Genomic DNA, 20,063 nt, shown 5'->3' on the forward strand with positions numbered 1-20,063 from the left:
TAAGTGGCTTAAATGTGGTTTGGTTCCGATTTAAAATATACACTTATCCCTCTTTGGTTGTCCAGAATGCTGTGTGTCTCTTTCAGCGAGCTTTGTTAATAGTAATTTTATTTTATTTTATTTATTTTGTTTGTTTGCTTGTTTAATTTTATTTATTTATTTTTTCAAAATCTATTTATTTATTTACTTATTTAATTTTATTTTTTTATTTTTTCAAAATCTATTTATTTATTTATTTACTTATTACATTTATTTATTTATTTTTTCAAAATGTTTTTTATTTTATTTTATTTTTTAAATTGTGTTTAGAAGTGAATTCAAAAAGCAACGTGACGAAACAGCTGGCTGCACATACGCAGGAGACCGTTTTAGTTTGTTTGACCTAAGCCCTTGAGTACGGACCAAAACAGCTGCTCTGAGACTGCTTGTATGAGGTGGTCTTGGGCTACCTCCAAGCCAAACCTAATGCGGTGTGATTACAGTAAGGACACAATTTAGCTCTGATTAGACCTGACTGAGGGACGTAATCAATTAATTAGTCCTGCAAGTCAAGCTCAATTTTTTTTTTATTTTTTTTTTTTTACTGCAAGTGCACCAAAAAGCCAACTAACAGTTAAGCAAGTTAACTGCATCTTTTTGAATGGCTGTGTCACACTGCAGAGGAACACACACACACACACACACACACACACACACACACAGGTAATTAAAATCCATCATCTTCCTTATACATGACCTCATCAATACCCATGGTTACCTAGAGAGAATATGACATTGTAGGGATTTGAACTCCTGGATGGAGTTAACTCCTCAATTTATGGATGGAGCATAAGGCCATTTACAGACGACAAACAACTGTCCGTTTCCAGTAGTCCATCACCAAATCTCTGTTTACCCATCAAAAGTGATCCAAATTGCAGCTTTCAAGATTCTGAAACCTGTGACCAGAAAAGTGTACAAAAGATATCAAACACTCCACGATCCACGAAGGAAAGCAACTAGAACTTGGATTAAAAGTTAGTTTGGGTGAAAAAGAGCCCGTAATTGGTGCTCCGTAATGTTTTATTTGTGCAATTACAGTTGTTCTAATATGGGTTGTGTTTTTTTTTTTTTTTCTCTCTACCATCGTTATAGCCTTATATGGTGGCAGAAAAGCTATAAAGGATGTGCAGAAGAATTCTAAAGTTTTCCCATAGTTCCTACAATGGAACGACGTTTAATCAGACATACAGTACAGTGTTGGTGTTTGTGCATTGTCATGGCACTTAGAGGAAAAAGTGCTGAGTCTTGTGTATTAAGGGGACAGTTCTGATGTGTGACACAGATAAGCTCAGTTTGTTTAGGTCCTGGGTGTCCTGATGGACGATAAGGATTCGTTACAGTGTGCTCAGAGTTCGCTCTCAGTGCAGAGAAGTGCCGCGTGATGCTGTCTCCTTTTCGTGATTAGAGGTGTGGGTGATGTGGCACAAAACATTCTCAGACAACTATAAAAGGAGAAAATCTGGGGTGCTCTGCGAGTGGAACAACCGTCCATTAACATTTACTGCGCTGCACAAAAGTAACACGCCAGGGAACGCCTCTCCACCGGCACGGTTTATGCACTGCGGTCAATGTCTACGGAGTGGAAAAAGGGGGAAGTGTCTCATCCATTCTGCCATTTCCAGCTGCCAAACACATGTAACAAGAAGTGTTTGGTCGCTTTTATACCGAGTTAAACAAATAAAATTTGTCTCTTTGCTTTCATTTGAGATGAATCACAGTGGCACTGAAACATTTTCACACCAAAGGACACGGGAGAAGACACCATTCCTCATCCTTAAAATGGAAAATTTGATTGCTTGGAATTGGAGGAACCTTGAATACGGTTTATTTGACCTCTTGCATGAAATATCTTTTTACATCCAGATAAAAGGCTAAGTGAAGGGGTTTGGGGTTGTTAAAATTATGTAATCGGTGTGTAAGTGAAGACGTGCTGTTTAATTACGTACGTATGAAGGTTTGTATTTATGCGAGGCAAGGCTGAGGTTTATAGTATGTATAAAAACAAGACTCCTGGGAATCGCGACTGGCCATGTGCATGTGTGTGCATGTGTGTCTTTTTTCCATCTGTGGGGAGGGTTCAACTATTTCCCCTGACCTTATGAATAGACCTTTTTGCCGTAGGGTGTCTGGGGGCTGTTCGCACCTGCTCCACCCTTGTAGTCATGTTGTCATAGTTAAACTTGTGACTCATGGCTTCTGGGCAAAAGTCTAGTGAGCAATCTTTGTGAAGATTTGTATTCAAGAAGCTGTAGCTTGTTGAAAGCGTCTGATTCTGACTCAAAGGTGTCTAGGGAGCAATGTCGAAATTGGACAACGAGGCATATTTCACAAGCTGGAGTTGCTCTTCCTGCTGAGTGCCTTTTCCTGAACTTTACCCTCCTCCTATTGACCCTCTCGTTGACCCGAGTCCTGCAGAGCTAACCATAATGCCTTCCTGGCATGAGCACGGAGCCTGATAACCACGTGCTATAAATAAAGCTGTCCACTGGCACCACTAAGACTCAGGGTGGCTACGTTTATCAGCACCACCAGCTCCGCCTCCTGCTCTCTTTTTAGTGCCCAATTAAGCCTACTATGCAGACCGCAGTTATGTCACTCACTGAGTTCAGCTCTGATAACCGCTGTGTGTGTGTGTGTGTGTGTGTGTGTGTGAGAACATGTGCATGTTAGCTGACTGAAACTAATTGGGTCCTTAATATCCACATGAAAAGGAAACAAAAACTGGAAGTGTTTTTGCAGAAGCCCTGGAACAATAACACTCTCTCCTGTCTACTTCCTTTTTCACTTGCTTTTTTCCTCTAAAGTTAAAAAGGGGTCAATGTAGTGAAGCTTATCCTTTAGTCCTTCCTTTATTTTCTGCTGTAATATTCTTGTTCGTTTTAATCAACTTTGTCATTGAGTGCTGTGTGCCATACAGTCTGTGGGTTTTTTTTTTTGTGTTGCTTTTTTTTTGCATTTGGATTAAGTGATTTTAAAAAAGCCTGACATTTGTTTTGACTTTTGTTTCAATAACTTTCATACCCTCGCTTTTTTGGTTGAACTGAACCGAATCCAATCCTGCCAGCCAGACTGCCTTGTCTGTATCCGTGTTCATTTTATAGCTACAAGCCAGAACGCGAGCCGCCGCACAGGGGACGAACGAACAGGAATTGATTTACAAGCTGTACGGATGCTTGTGCAATGCCTCAAGGGAACACCTGGACCCGAGTCGACCTGAAACCGTGGTTTCAACAGAGGTCTTCCTGTCCAGGCACATCTACAGGATCCAGTCTAGCATCCTCGACTCTAAAATGCTGATCTGAGATCTGTGTATCGTGTCATGGAAGAAGTGTAGGAAGTGCATTCTGATCAATCCAGAGCCACGCAGTCAGGCTGTTCATAACAGAAGGATGACGCAGGAGCACAAGAGCTGCTGTCATTCCGAGTACATGCCATATCCAGAGCAGATAGACATCACATAACCACATTGTTTATTTTTATTCCTAGGAATTTTAATTGTTTACAATACAGAACGCGCATTAAACTTCATGCATCGGACTTTACTTCCCTGCTTGAAAGGAATGAGCTGGGATACAGGTGCGTTTCTGCTTTTCTGACAAACTGGATTAAGTTTGTTTTATAAAGAAGACGTCCCTCTGGAAAATGCTTCACACCAACCCCATAACTTGGATCAAGAGTATAGAAATAATTGAAGTGCCATTCTTTTGAAATAATAACTTGATGTGAGCTTGAGCTGCTGTTCAGACGAGTCTCAAAAGCCCTCTCTCTTCCACAAGCAGGTCATAACTGGAAATATTTTTTCTTTTTTTTCTAGTGGGCTTGGTGTTGAAAGCAAGACGTAATTCATTTAATTGCAAGTAATTTCATTGCAAATACAGCCGAAGTTTGTGTTCAGTAAACACGTTCTCTTCAAGTTAAGCATTGAAGATTTTGAGGTAAACCATTAGCCAAGCACCGCAGCCGCATTAGGACAATCTCTATCAAAGCGACACGTCCGAGGTAGTGGAAGCTCTCGTCATAGCAATAGCTTGATTACAGTGCGTTACGTGACAGTGCTTTGCTTTGACGGATTACAAAATAGGCAGGAGTAGATTATATACTCCAACGTATTTTACATAATACATAATTATTTTGCTTTTGAGAACGACTGATTATAGTTTGCAAGGTGACTATTTAAATAGCAAGCCACCGTGACTCGTGCTGACTTGAATCTCGTCCTGCCTCAGCCTCAGGAGATTCTCTTTGCTTATATGAACTTCTGTGTATAGATTTTGGACAGGAAATCCATGTAGCTTCTTCACCGAATAAAATTCAATGACACCAGAGTTAGAAGTAATTCCAGTGGGATTCTTTCTTTCTTTCTTTATTTCTTTATTATTTTTTTATTTATTTATGTATGTTTTTGAAGCAGTTTGTAGCATGATGCACTGCTGTGTATGCTGTGGGGAAAAGCCAGTGGTTGGTCAGCTGTAGTGTCAATCAAACAGCCTCTTGGTGTGAACGTAATAATGATGATAATAATAATGGTGATGAAAAATATGGCTTGCTATCAGACGTAATTGCTGACCCGCTTGTACATGACTGTATAAGCTAAATGACAGCAGTTTAGGTTTGTTTCATCCTTTCGTCTCAGCAAGTGGTCCAAAAGCTACCAAAGTTCATGATCGTCTTCTCCAGTGGAGTATAATTGGGTGTCGGGTCTTAACTGATAACCCAGCCGGCTCTATCGCGTGCTAAATCTCTGAGCAGTGAGATGAGCCATAATATTTACAACCTAATAAATTCCAGCTGTAATTCTTCTGCTCCTCGATGTAGTATGTCACAGCGCTATCGGCAAAGCGGACGTTGGTATTTGGGTCATTTTCATCAATCAGACAAGAGTTGGAGGTGTTTTTGCTTCCTATCATGTAATTATTAACTTTCTATTACATGCTTTTTGTTTCTAGCTCAAAGAGACCTCCCTCGTGTCGTCCTAATGGAAACGGCTCCTGCGGTGTTATTCTGAGCTATTTTTAAGCTAACCGCTGAATGATGGAAGTAAAAAAAAAAAAAAAACAAGAGCCGTCAATTGAAAGCAGTGTACTTGTTCAGCTTAGACAAATGACTGTCTGATTTTTTTCTGCAGTCAGAAGGCAAGAAGAACTCACAAGACCTTTCGAAGAGCAGTAGGGATTTCTGCAGCAACGTTGCTTTTCGTCTCTCATCTGTGTGTGTGTGTGTTTCTTTTTTTTCATGCAGTTGTCTGATGGAGGAAAAGCCGCCATGGCGAGGATCAGCGTCGGAGACGTCGTGCTGTCCATCGACGGCATCGCCACGAACACCATGACTCACCTGGAGGCTCAGAACAAGATCAAAGCCTGCACGGGCAACTTGAGCCTCACCCTGCAGAGGTGCAGTATACAGAATGTGGAACGGCAGATTTAGAAATATTGGCACCCTTGGTAAAGAGTGGGGGCATATAGTAGCCTAGTGGTTAAGGTGTTGGGCTACCAATCGGAAGGTTGTGAGCTCGATCCCAGGTCCGCCAAGCTGCCACTGTTGGGCCCCTGAGCAAGGCCCTTATGTAAATCGTTCTGGATAAGTCGCGTCTGCCAAATGCTGTAAATGTAAATGTTTCAAAACAGATCCACACAAAACAAATCAATCAGAAGCAAGCTTTTCTGATTAAAATCTCCTGAATTGAATACCCCATTTCTGCTTAACAAGTATTGTCCCAAAAAGTGTGTCCCAAAAAGTCTAGCATTGTAGGAGAAAATATTTTTTACAGAACTTGTTTAATACTTTTCTTTTAATCCTTTTTTCCCCCTCATTACTTTCTACACTTTTTATTGAAACTTTATATGCATCATATTTTCAGTGTGAAGTGAAGTTAATTAACCCCTAAAGACTTTACTCTTACTACAAGGGCCATAAATTTATAGTTCTGCGACATTTTTGCTGCATCACCCCAGCCAGAGTCGGACGCTGTGTTTATTTCAGTACTCTCATGTCAGTGAGTGTCAGGAATATTCCCCATAACAAAGATAAGATCTGTAATTGTGGGAATGTGATGGCTGTGCAGCAGGCGGTGGAAAGAGTTGTTTAGTTAACAGAGCGGTCTCTGCCGTGCCTTTCCCTCAGAGGGCCTCTTCTCTGGGCATGCAGGATGTAATGCAATCATGATGTTTGGGTTTGAGCGCTCTTTCTCGTTTCAGCTTGCTCTAGTGCTCATCGAATCTGTTTGCTCTGCCGTCTCTGCCACGCCGGAGTTACTGTTAGAATTTCAGTGCTGTGAAAAGTTCTGATCCAGTATGTTTTCTCGTCTGATTTGCACTACAGATTATTTGCTCATTATGCAGCCAACCAATCGTGTAGCAGCAGTGCAGGGCATGAAATCATGCAGGTACAAGTCAAGAGCTTCAGTTAAGGCAAAAGAATCAAATATCGGAAAGGTGAAATAAAGTCGTGTTTATATTTGACTTTGTCTGTGAATTTGCTGCGATTTTTCACGCACTGTAGTCTCTTGAGTTTACACAGAATGGAAGGGAAAACAAAAAATATCCAGCAAACGGCAGTTAAAACCTTGTTAATGAGAGAGGACAGAAGCCGGAGATAACGTGAAGATTGTGACATGAAGAGATGCTTTTCTGCTCATCGTGGTTGCAAAGAGTAGTTCTTTTCTAAATAGGTACAAAGAAAGGTATAAAAAGAAAATGTAATAAATTAATTGTTTTCTCATGGATCCTTACGTGATATGATGCCCAGTGAAGGAGGCCGTGGTAAGAAATCGGTTCTCAAGAACTGTGACAGTTTCACTAGTGTTAGTGTTGGCTGCCATAATTAATGGGATCTGTTTATGGGCAGCAGTGCATTAGAGTAAAAAAAAAGTAAAAGCCTGGCCCTTATTCAGAAGCCAAGTGGGGTCAGAAAAACTCACAGGCTCTCATTCTGGAGTTCTGTGCTTTTGGGAAGGAAATTGAGACAAAGGGGAATGTGGTGCAATAACTCTGGAATGTCTCATTAAAGTTCTTAATGCGTTTTCGTAGCTGTCGAGCGTTTGTCAAACAATCTGCGCAAACCATCAATCCTAAGCCGCTATCAACCGAATATCAGTTTGCTCTTCCAACCCATCGCAGGTTTATTATTAAAATAACATTACATTTAGAAGACTGTCGAGTTTGCTCAAAGGTCCCAGAGAGCTATTTGAGCAGCGTTAGCAAAGCATTAGAAATCATCCAGAACACTGCAGCTCAGGGGCCATCCACACGATTATTCATAAGTCCTTAATAAAGCTTCTGACTACTGACTGGATGTCGTGCGCTCGCATGTATAAAGATATATACGGCTGCGACGCGGAAAAGCCTTTTTTTATAGCCTGCTCACGGAGCATTTGTGAATTCATAGTGTGAGCTTGTAATGTGCCATAGCATTTGAATAGTATCAAATAAATCATGCTTCTATACTCCAAACATTCAGATCTGCTTTGCGTGCATCAGTGCAGCGAAAGGGAAGAGATACAAATCTTTCATCCGGTATAGGGACCTTGTTAATTCAAGCGCTATAAATCTTTATTTATTGGGTTTGTTTTTGTTTTTTTTTAAATCTGGAAGGACTAAAGAGACATTTCATCTAATGGAGTGTAAAACTTCAGCGTGGTACATACTGTATGCCGGTAATCTTCAGGATGTGACGTATGCCATAAATTCAATCACACTGAGGCTTTGCCTTGATACATTTTTGAGGTCTTGGTCATTCAGACAAACAGTTATGTTAATGGAATCGAATCCAAATACTGTAAAATTCCCCTGGATATTTTTTTTTTTTCTGAGAGCTTAGCACTTAAAATCGTCATGCAGTGTTGAAATAATATTACTGTGTTCTCTCAGATAGTGCAAAATGAGTTAAACAGACTCCCGTCTGTCTCGGCCAGACCCCCTTCTCCCACCTCTGAAACCAAAATTTGTACCTGCTTTTGTCAATTCAGCAATGCCGCATTGATTTCTTCCATCCGTTCAGACCACAAGCGCTTCCCACTGTTGTTTTTTTTTTTTTTTTTTTTTTGTTCCCGACTTGACTTTCCCAACGTTCCTTGAGGTTTGGTGGTGTTTTGTTAGCCACGAGGGTCTGCTGTTTCTTTTGCTCTATTTTTGATCCGAATACATGATTGTTCTGTTAGGTTCACGTTGATATGTTCAGGTGGTAGGATTTCTTTGTACACAGTGCTGATTTATTTCAGCAAGAATCATCCTGTTGTGTACATGATAGAGATGGAATCAAAGCATGAAGCCTAAAGCTGCTGATCGCAGCTGAAATGCAGGTAAAGGTAAACTTTTAAGGTACATGTGAAATTCTATCTCCTGGAGTTTTTTGGCTGTGAAGGTTAAAGGAAAATTTCATTTTAAATGTGTTGTTATTAAAATGTGAGATTTGTGCTTAGAGATTCCGGTGCTGATTCGTTGGTCTGTGTTTTTTTTTTTTTTTTTTTTTTTCCAGACAATAAGTAAGCAGTAATAAGCTGTGCTGAGTCATTAATATTAATGTGAGACATCACATTAGTTTTAGACTTAAAGGGTTAATAATATCACACTATTGAGAAATCCAACATAGCAGTAGCTGATATGTTACGGCAGAGAGCTGTGACATGAGCAAAATGACGTTGATGGCAGTTTTAACATGAAGGTTTCAAAGTCTTTAAAGGCTGAACAATTTAAGCAAAATGAGCTGGTGAAAGACCTGGACAGGTTAAAACACTAAAGTAGTGCCGCCGCATCGCCCTTTTATGTTAGACGTTAAGCAAGGATTAACGCTGCATTTAGTTGAACTGGGAACCTGAACTGTGTCATTGTTGACCCACATCTCTGTATGATGTGCTGCTTTGTTTAATTATCGATGCGGTGAGCCGCCATGTTGATTTGACAGCAGGTAGTCCAGTAGCATTGTGTGAAAAGTAGTGAAAGTTAAAAGATCTTTAACCTAAACAAAAAGGAAACTTACAAAAATAAAAGTCTTTTGCAGATATCGATGATAAAATTTGTTATTCAAGTCATACGGAATAGATTTTTCCTTTAAATTACAGCAACATATCCTTGCTGCATCTAAAGAGCACAAAGCCTAGCATGTGTGGGTGAACAAAGCAGTTCAAAGTGAGCATTTTGGGCCATTTTACGATGCGGAGGAAAACCAGCGTGACCACATCGCTCTGGAGCCGGAGTTTGTCTCTGTACATGAACTCGCTCCCTCCTCTGGCCTCGATCTGCACTCCTGCTCTCCGGCTCTGCTCTTCTTTGTTTGGCTGGATTATCCACACTGTGTGCATCTATTAAATGAGCTGGAAGACCTGTTATTCTTTCTGGGATGGATGTTCATGCTCTGTTCTGGGAGTCACTGGAAGGTCAGCGCAGCTAACTCGGGCTCGGCAAGCCTTTTTGTCAGGTCATGCCCGTCTATTTAGTATTTTTACTTTGAACACAAGCAGGAACATTTTCAGTTTTTCACTCTTTTATAAATTGCTGTTTAAACCCAACAACCGCTAACGAGCTCTCTCACGCTCCAGTGCCTTCGGCGTTTAAATGTGGGTAAAACCGTTCCATGAGGCCACCAAGACGTGTAACCAAGGAGGCTAAAGTCTTGTATTAATAAGCAACGTTTATGAGGTGATAGTGGTTTGGTATCCAAGAAACCTTCCTCATTTGGCAGGCTGTTGTTTTTCCAACTGAAGGCTTAAAAATGCACCCCTTTCCTTGTCGACATAATGAAGTAAATCATCCATTAGTCTGTTTAGCAACTCAAACTTTAAATATGTACCTCCAGCCAGAAGTAAAAATCATTAACATGGTAGTTTACAGAGTAGAGCTTTGTGGAAAAGAAAAAAAAAAACCTGTTAGCATGTTGCCTGCTAACACAACTTTGTACACATTTGTTACAAGTGAATAATAGCATCTGTCATTTTTTCTAAGAGCCAGACAGAGTGCTGCCAGCGCAGCTGGGTAAAGCCAGTCACGTTCTTTCTCAAAAGAGAAAATGGCACTTTTGCTTTCAGGATCGACAAATACACTATTATGTGTCAAAAGGAGTTGGAAACTTGGAGACGTCTATAAAGCAAATGTAGCAAAATCTTTTTTATAATAGATCCCTTGTCTCACTAAATCATCATTTCAAGCCATTAAAAATTCCTCCAACTCTAAATTTCTACTTTTCATGAATTGCTTCTGGAGAGAAAATTGTAAGCGACTTCCATCGAAAGTGGCTAAACATGAAATGTTCAGATATCAGATTCAATTTCCTCACAGATTTTTATTTTAACAGGCAGCTTTCATTATCGATTTATGCCTTGATCTTGGCTTTTCTCTAAACAAAAAAAAAAAAAAGCATGAAAACAAAGCCTCAAAAGCTATAATAATTAATGTCCCCTTCGTACTTTGTGTATTATCTCTACGCAGGTCAAAACTGATTGTGTGCACTGCACATTTCTCTTTGGTTTAAACAGGTTTAAAAGCAGCATCATTCAAAGGAAGGATTGTTGTTGATTTGGATTGTTGTTGAATGGGACAGTAAAGCCCTGGCCTTCAACTAGCTTTTGTGTCTAAATGTACCTGCAGTTCATTTAAATTCGGGTAACATTAGCTCTTCTGTACTCTCTTCTTAGTTTTTTTTTGACTTGTGGTGCATCCAGAATCTCCTTGTGCTATATTTTACTTGACCGAAACTTGAAAACTCATTTGGATACAAGTTGTCCAACCGGATGACTGGAACTTAAAACAGGATCATCGCTTTTTATACATCAGGTCCATGCAGAACAAAACACAGACACGTCAGTGTTCCTGGACGATGTCCGTAGGATGCATCTGGCCACATCTCTGTGTGACTTGTTCACTAACCATTAGAATAGAAATCACTTTATTCATCAAATCACTTATTGTTTGTAAATCAACCTGTGGAACCAGTGACCAGACATTACCCAGTCTGTGACACACTTTCCTGTTACTTAGAAAGGGTGACAATGATAAACATCCATTCATATTCAAGTTATTGATCGAACCCGACTACCAGCCCACATTCAGGGTATAGTCTGTAGGGGGGAAAAAAATGTATACACTCCAAAATTGATCCAGCATGCCTGAAATACTCAGGAAGCAAAAAAAAATCACCTTGGCACACTTTTAAATTTTCTGTTCCAACATTTGACTGCCCCAAGATTCTGCAGACTAAAGCTGGATAAAATTTACAACGCGGTCTTAATGCTTTCTTCAAGTGTGGAGCGATCACTGGCGTCCTGCTGGTCATGCTTTACGGTATTAAGGGTCTCCAGAGGTGAGCGTGGAGGAATCTATAGCGGTGATGACACAAATTTTCACTCATTCAACCACTTCCTCATTTGTGTCAGGGCATGAATGATCTCAGTTCTGCGTGAACACGTGGTGATATCTCTAGTGTAAAATAACACAAACCACATGGCCAATAAAGTCTGTTTGAGATCAGGATAGCGAGATCCTGTCACTAAATTTCAACCTGTTAGCCTGCAACAAGGGTAACTTTGGAAGCGCTTGAGAGATCAGAAAGGACGTCTCTGAGGAAGTCGTGGCGTTCCACAATGCTGGGATTCTTGAAAGAGTGATGAATTTGGAGTTTGCCAAAAGTCTTTTTGAAGGTTTAGCAAAAAAAAAGGGGGAATGGTCTGGTCTGATGAGATTTAAATTTTCACTTACGTTTGGCAGAAACTCAGAACTACATCGTCATTCTGAGAACACCATCAGTGAAGCATGGTGGTGGTAGCATCATACTGAGAGATACTCCTGGCTGCTTGGTTGCTTCTCTGACTTATGCCTCCTTTACCTGGTCACTGACTTGTACAGTAGTTGATGGCTTCGTCTGATTAAGGCCATGTTTTTTTCTATTTTGTAATATTGGTGCCACACTGGAGTTTGCATTATGAAACAAAACCTGAGGTCTATCAACCGAAGGTCAGTAGAGATTTTGTAGAGAATTTGTGGAGATTTTTTTTTCACAATTACTATTATTGCATATTTTCTGTCTATTTAGCAATTAAAACCCAAATTAATTCCGTTTCACTTTAAAGATCCAGCACATGCTGAAAAGTTCAGCAGGGATGAAAACTTATCCAAGCGGGCTATAATTTATCTTTTAATGCAAACTGCTATTGTCTTGCGAATTTGATCAGGAAGATTCAGTCCTTGTGCACAGATTTTTCCACTTCAAGCTGTGAATCTCTCCAGAATTTTAGCGGCTGGAAATATATGTAATTTACAGTAGATCTGGAACTTAAAAAACTTCTTTATAGGCTACATAAAAGGTAACAGTTCCAAGCTGTTGCACGATGTCTCCGAATATCTTCTCCAGCTTTACTGCTCCTTAGCCTAACGTTTATAGAGGCGAGCTCGTGAGATCTGGGAGAGCCATTATGAAACATCTGTTAGTCTGTGGCTGTGAGTGTGAGAGAGAGATGTGGGGGTGTGTGGAAGGAAACAAGCTGACTGAAATCACTGGCAGTGTGTTTATCTAATTTCTGCAGCTCTGAACTGATAACCTTGGCTTGTGATTTCAACATCAAAGATGGCGGAAGCTACGTAAACATTATGCAAGGGTATGTCGGTAGGAGCAGACAGCCCAGAACGCAAACACTACTGCGCTGCTCTGAGCTTGAATTGTAGTCCGTAGCTGTGTGAGGGAACAAAAAAAACACTGCACAATATATGTATAAAATTTTTAAAGCCATCTTTAAAGACTTCGTGTGCTTCGTGAGTTGTTATGATGTGCTGTAATACTGAGTAATTCATGTCATCCAGTATTGTGAAAGATTTGTGTACTGTAGTTGTGCAATCTCTGGTGCTGACAGGCACAAAGGGGATTCAGATCTCTTTAAGAGTTATTGAGCTGATATTTGCAAAGGTTATTTAATAGTAAGTTGTCACTATCTGCTACTGCTCATTTTAGGCACGTGTTAAATAATTATAAGACAGGTTAAACACATGGAAAGCCTCACCGAATGTCAGCTCAGTATTTCAGCTGGTAGTCCTGCCATCTGGCATTTGGTATGATGGTTAACAGTAGCCATTCTTCCGTCAAAGACCTAAGTTATAACAAGCACAGAGATCACACCTTATCCACTAGTATTGACCGGTCCATCCATGCCTCCCTTAATGAGCCTGGCAACCACACGGGCCACACCTTTTTTACTGGTACCGACAGGCACCTCTACAGTTCACATGCACAGACAGGCACAGAGGTCGTCTTCATTGGTTAAAAACAAGCCACGCCACCTAAAGTTAACTAAACTGACAGGCTCAGGCTATGCCTCCATTACTCATACTGGAAGGCACTGTGGATATACTGATATTTACTCAGACTAGGAGGCACAGATACTACATCTCCTTTACTCAGACTAGCAGGCACAGAGACTGCACTATTTTTACTCAGACTAGCAAGCACAGAGACTGCACTATTTTTACTCAGACTAGCAAGCACAGAGACTGCACTATCTTTACTCAGACTAGCAAGCACAGAGACTGCTCTATTTTTACTTGGACTAGCAAGCACAGAGACTGCACTATTTTTACTCAGACTAGCAAGCACAGAGACTGCACTATCTTTACTCAGACTAGCAAGCACAGAGACTGCACTATCTTCACTCAGACTATCAGGCACAGAGACTGCACCTTCTTTACTCAGACTAGAAGCTACAGAGGCCATGCCTTCTTTACTATTTGGCAGCTACAGAGGCCTCGAAACTTTCACTTAAACTGATGTGCACAGAAACCACACCACCTTTGCTCTTACTGAGAGTCATAGATGCCGCACCTTGTTTACTCAGACTAACAGGTACTGTACAGAGCCTGTGCTTCTTTTATCTTCCATGCAACTGAATCATAAAGTTTGAGAACATAGTATGGATCTAGCCGTGTGCAACTCCGTTGCATTAGTGACTTTTGTGATCACTGCAGTCATGCGTCAATGCTGGCCATCTAGTAGCCTGTCTTTGGCTCACCATGCTGAGAGAAAGAGCGGGGACAGAGCCGGAGAGACTGAGCAAGAGCGTGTGTGAGAGTGTATACAGTCTGACCGCACTCTGAGCTACTGTGGCAGTGCTGTGATTTTGACCAGAGGCCTGGCTTCATATCTGTTACCAGAGAAACCAGAACCTCATCCCATCAATCTCCCTCTGGTTTGTATTACATTCGTCTGCTTTTTCTAGAAACTGTGTAAAGTGACTCATGTCTTCAATATACAAAGCTTTCTGAGCTTCTTTGGCCAACTTGAGCTTAGCTGCTACCCTAAACTTTGATGGTGAGAGCCAGTAGGTCCCTCCTGAGATTATGTGCCTGTGTGTGGATGTATACAGTGAGGGAATGTTGAACCGTGTAGATTATTAGTACAGTGACTCGGCCAAAACGCAGAATATTGTCTGGCTTAAAACATCGTTCTTTCGAATGCAAGTTCATAAAAAAATTAAAAGTTAAGACATAGTAACCCTGTAAGCAAAAGAAAACAAATATTAAAAACAGATCTTATTAATTGCTTTCCAATATGTTGTAGCAGAAAAGCATTTACCCTGTTGTCAGGAAAGTGTGTGCGCTTGTGAAAGAGAGAGGACGACTGGGCGCTCTTCTGAGCGACAGCAGATTGGGATGCTGCTGCCCCTCAGGCTAATGCCATGTTGCTTTTGGCTCTGGCTGTGTGGAAATGTCGGTGCCCCTCCTACATTCCAGTAAGCCCTCTCTCAGTTTCTCACACCCGCAGGCACATGGGACGACCCGTAGTGTGCGTCTGTCTGGGAAAAGCAAAATCCTGCTGGAAAAGTCTATGCACTCGCGACTCTGTTGATTTATATTGTGCTGATTTTTCTCTTTACTGTACATGTTCACAGCACTGAGGATCCAGATCAGTCATATTTTACAGCATTGCTTTGGCACTTTCAGTACCTCACTGAAATAGATCTCACGTGAGTCTGCGTAGCGTAAAGGGACGTTAAAAAAACTCTTACCCTTTTTGATGTTTCTTATATCTTGCATGACCTGTGAATTACATTACGCAAAGTTAATAGGGTAACTTGATTGATCGACTTCAAATCCTAATCAGTGATGAGTTGCTGTTGGAGTCAAAAACACAAGCACAAGTCATGCTAATTATTTAGGATTAAAGCTAGATTTGTGTCCATCACTACGTGTAAATTGGCTGTTCTGTGAACATGCAAGGTTGACCTTCATTAACAAGCCTATGTGTTTCCGATAAAAGCCGTCGTTTATAAATTTGGCAGGAATGTTTAGTTTGGGTCGGCCAGAACATTTCTACACAAATTTACTAAATGGTTGATAAATGAGGACCAGGGTTTTTCAAATCAGCAGTCCAGGTTTTATATCTAGCTGTTGATGGAGGTACATAAATAATTTGTGCGTTCAATCAACTGTTATGAAAAACAATACACACATCCTTCATTTTTCCTTTATGATATAAAATACATGAGAAAATATTGGATGTTTCCCTGAGATCATTCAAGATCTAGGGTTGTCATCAAGTGGCTGCTTTGATGTTGAGGTTGATTGGAGATGCATAGCGTGTGAGATTGCAGTTGGACAGGCTGTGGTCAGCAAACAGCTGTCTGTTATGCTAACACACACACACACACACACACACACACACACATACACACAGAGCCTTCTCATTTGTGAGCTCTCTGTCAAAACAGGCTGTCCCACTGTTCGGAAAACAACAGAACCCAGATTCGAGCAGATGTTCTCAGGACCTGTGTCAGATGTTCTGAGTGTGAAAGGGTGCTCACCTGAGATCCGGGCCCATTTGTTACACGTCTTTTCGTTTGTTTAGGCTGGGCCTCGTTAAACGCAGCCGTATGGCTCTTTTTCTTTGGCGCTTGGCTGACTTCCTTTTCCCAACAGACTGCTTCAGAGTTTTCATTGTGGCTTTTTCCTCTTGTCCTTATAATGGGGTGAACTTCGTCTAACAAAGCGGGGCTGTTTAGTGACCTAGCACCAGCCTTGTAAAAACTCCTCTTGTCTTCCTTTCCTAATATGGAAGAGTCTGTGCAGGAACATACCCCGCATTTCCGACCAAAACGTTTTGCTGAGTGGTGTGAGGAAAAAGAGAGCGCTGTCGTTTCCAGGGGGAAAGTTAAAGGATTAGCATGGGATTCAATTGTATATTATTTGCACAGTGCTTTAAAAAAAAAAAAAAAAAACATCGTCACAAAGCGGCTTTACAGAAATCTAATTTATATTTATATCCTTAATGAGCAAGCCAGAGGTGTCAGTGGTAACGGGAAAAACTAGAAAATTGAGAAAGTTTTAAAAATGATTATTATATAAGGGAGAGAGAAAACTTCTACTCTTTTTATATTCATTTAATATTCTTTATATATATTAAATGGTAATTGAGGCAGCACACAGATGAGTGCATACTAGGAAAGGGTTAAAGTATTAAAACCAGAAAGAAATGTCTGCGGGCGTCTAAAAACCCATCTATTATGGTTTGTTGTGAGAAGAATGCATTTTCACAAAAGCTTGTTTATTCAGCTCTCTTTACAGCTGTGGTGCTGTTTAATAGCAAGAAATCCTGCTGTTCGGTGCACGGCTAGGAAAAAAAGATTAAAGCCCCAAACGCACGTTACATGACAGCAGTGTTTCTCATAAGCCGAGCTTAAATCAAAGAGATCCTTATTCTGACCCGGTGGAGGTCTGTAGGTAAACTGCAGAAGTCTGTTTCACTCATCTGACGTGGTTCTGGTCTGTCTCGTATTGCAGAGTATTTTGTCTCAACACTTAGGAAATGGCAGATCTCTCCAGTTACTCAACTTTGATCACGGATATCTCTCATCCTTCGTGAGATATTTAATATCCAACGCTCCCACTGTGGCGTACTGGATGCCAGTAGCGATGCAGTTTGTGTTTAAGCCAGTTTGTAATGTTATTCCAGAGTCTGCTCCTGGCACTCCGTGTCTACGCTGGCATATACCAGGTCCGCTCCAAAATCCTCAGCTGTTGTCAGTAGAGAATGAGAAATGCTTGAACTCGGATGCCTCTATTTGCTGTGCTTTTATTTATGGACTGTGTAATGTGCCATGCAAAAAGGATAGAGCGGGTTCAAGCTGCACTGGATATTTTTCAAATCCAGGCAGAATGGAGCGATTACTAACACACAAACATTGTGGCGTTTTATATACAGCGCATTAAAATGTTTGCCATTAAATAAGCAGGTGTGCAGATCGATGTCTGTCACATTCAGCTTTGTATTGTAGTGTTTTCCTGGTAACCTAATGAAAGAAAATCAATTCATTGTCTTCTGTTGTCTTTTTGTGTTTACAGAGCATCCAGTGTTCCCAAAGTCGAAGTTCTCAAGGTAAGAAAAAAAATGCTGTTTAAAACATGTTAAGTCTGAAACATGTGACTAAGCGTGAACACTGTTGAAAGTTGCCAAGAGTCAGATCTGAAGGTCTGAATTCACAACTGGATCGAATTGATCGGATATCAACAGCAGTGTTTATACTTCACTAATTGTAAAAGCTCAGTTTATCCAGACATCAGATCGTTTGCTATTAACTCAAAATTTTGCACTGGTTAATTCATTGTTCTTTTTTTATGCATCCTTTTAATATTTACATTTAAGGCACTTGAAAGTCCAGAGCAACTTACATTTGATCTCATTTTTATACACTTGAACAATTGAGGGTTAATGGCCTCGCTTAGGGGCCCAGCAGTGGTAGCTTGATGGACCTGGGATGTGGTAGTCCAACACTTTAACCACTAGGTTACCACATCTCCTGATAGATATTCGAGATATTTATCATTTACACCACTATATATTGTTGTCATATAGGAAAAATGCCAGTATTTCAGGCTTCTTTCATCAGAACAGAGAACTGAGACAATTAAAAGACAGACTTTTCATGGGATTTCTCTAGGCTCCTGTGATAGATTGTAGATTTAGTCACAGATTTAGTGGGACTGCATAGAAATAAAACAACAATCACATGAACCATAAAAGCGTTTAGAATCCTCAGATGTTTACACCATTGATTATACAAAGCTGCGATTGCATAAGGTGCTATAAAGGTTAATATAATACTAGGACACTAGGTCTCCTTTGTAGGTCAAACAGCTTTTTCCATGCTAAGGGTGTTAATTGCCCTCTAGCTTTAAGCAGTGTCAGTTTCTGACCACACTTCTGCATCAGTCAGCCCAACAGTGATGGAAAAGGATTTTCAGAAGTCTAGCACTAAACGCTACCATGACAGAGAACCTACTTAAGTGCCCTGAGTTTATCTAACACGCTACCGTGTGAGGGAACGGTCCACTACTCAAGCAGAAACTGGTAGATCAACTTGATAAAGTGGCCAATGAGCACAAGAGGTAAGGTTGTAGTAGCAAATTAAATGGCAAAGAACCAACTGAATTTTATTCTCTGATGAATGGCTGTAGACTCTAAATTTTAGATCCCCCTGTAGAGGCAGCATACATTTCTATAGAGCTGTGATGCACGTTTCAGTCTGGTATACAGCACCTATTATTTTAATGTTTTGAAATGGCTTTATGTCCAGTAAATAAATAATATTGTGCATGAGTTTGCAGTGGTGTGTGAGTGTTTTGCATGTGTGTGTCTCCCACCTCCTACAGGAAGAATCACCAGAGATAATTAAACCTGTGCCCATCAGCCACCCACCAGCTCCTGCCACTAGTGCCATCCCCACCAACCCTCCCCCAAGTAGTGCCTACAACAAGACGGCCCGTCCATTTGGATCGTCCTCCAATTTTAGAACAGTCAGCCCATCCTCCACTCCTGCTGCACCCAAAGCCTCCATCCCTTCTGCCTCCTCAGCTTTTACCCCTGCTGCTCCTTCCCAACAACCTCCACCACAACCCACACAAGGCCCACAACCTCCCTTCCCACTGGCGAGCAGCTCCACCTCTCGCACAGTCTCCTCACTTAACCCTGCCAACAAACCTGGCTCTGCTTATTCCCCCTTCTCTCACTCCTCCTCCTCTTCCTCGTCCTCTGGCTCATCTTCACCAGCCAGAGTGACAGGCCCGGCTCCCTCATCTGCTCCTGTTGTCCCACAGTCTTCAGTCTATAACACGCCAATCAACCTGTACTCCAATGAAAACGCATGTGAGGTGGCTATGGGTCAAAGGCGTGGCCTACTGGAGCAACAGGGTGGAGTGGAGCATCAGAATGGGTAGGTGGAGGCCATCGTATGAGTCCTGAATCATCTCCACACTCTTCCTTTCCTTAACCCTGCCTCCATCCTGTCCTGCTTCTGATCAGACATTCTCTCGGTTCTCTTGAGTCTATGTAGGGGTCTGTCAAGTACACGATGCATTATCTGTTAATAATCTGACATTAAAATAAATAAAATAAGCAATGAACTCTTCATGTGAGGGAACAAAGTTTTTAAAGGGTTTGGAATGTGGGTGGTCCTGGCATCCAAGGAATTCTTTACAGAATAACGTGGGATGCAAATTCTTGAATTGGAGTTTTTTTTTTTTCCCTGAAGACTGCCCTCATTTAAGGCTGAAACTGCCTTAAAGGGACTGGACATGCTAGTGCGAAGCCCTTAACCTTCGACTGCTTGGATATAGTCTACAGTGCAAGTTCCTTTGGATAGTAGTGTTATCTAACCCAAAAATGATCTTAGTTCTAAACTTTTGAGGAGGTTTTGAATTAATAACGTCTTTTCCAAAACCCAGGAAATGCCTGGATGGCAGTGAACAAGTCTGAATTTGCATTCAGTTAAGTTTAAGCATTTTTGGAAAAAAGGCGTGCAAGCTCTCACAAGTCATTTTACTGACTTAAGAAAACATTTGCACTTGCTTAAAGCTGTGTGTTGAAATAATCGAAGTTGAAAACCTAATCCTTTATGGTTAGACATGCGTGGCAGGTTTGAAATAAATGAAAAAATTCTGGTTGGAAAATATTTAGAGAAATCTTTCAATTTGCAGTCAGAAATGTTGTGTATTAGATGGATATTTTTTTATTTATTTATTTTAAATAAGGTCACGGTATGGAACAAACGCCCTCAT

At 40.9% G+C, this 20,063-nt stretch overlaps 1 protein-coding gene across 2 annotated transcripts in view; it reads left to right on the forward strand.

Annotated features, from left to right (window-relative positions):
- The window catches only part of pdlim5b (PDZ and LIM domain 5b), a 54,580-nt gene that overhangs the window by 16,501 nt on the left and 18,016 nt on the right, over nucleotides 1–20,063 (forward strand). The window contains exons 3-5 of one of the 2 annotated variants that reach the window (XM_060896730.1): nucleotides 5,281–5,432; nucleotides 17,352–17,385; nucleotides 18,660–19,219. In XM_060896730.1, coding sequence (XP_060752713.1) covers nucleotides 5,281–5,432; nucleotides 17,352–17,385; nucleotides 18,660–19,219 — 746 coding nt within the window. The remainder of the gene's footprint in view (nucleotides 1–5,280; nucleotides 5,433–17,351; nucleotides 17,386–18,659; nucleotides 19,220–20,063) is intronic. The other variant, XM_060896731.1, reaches the window with a different exon arrangement.

Source organism: Tachysurus vachellii, chromosome 20, assembly GCF_030014155.1.
Source record: "Tachysurus vachellii isolate PV-2020 chromosome 20, HZAU_Pvac_v1, whole genome shotgun sequence".
Lineage (NCBI taxonomy): Eukaryota > Metazoa > Chordata > Actinopteri > Siluriformes > Bagridae > Tachysurus > Tachysurus vachellii.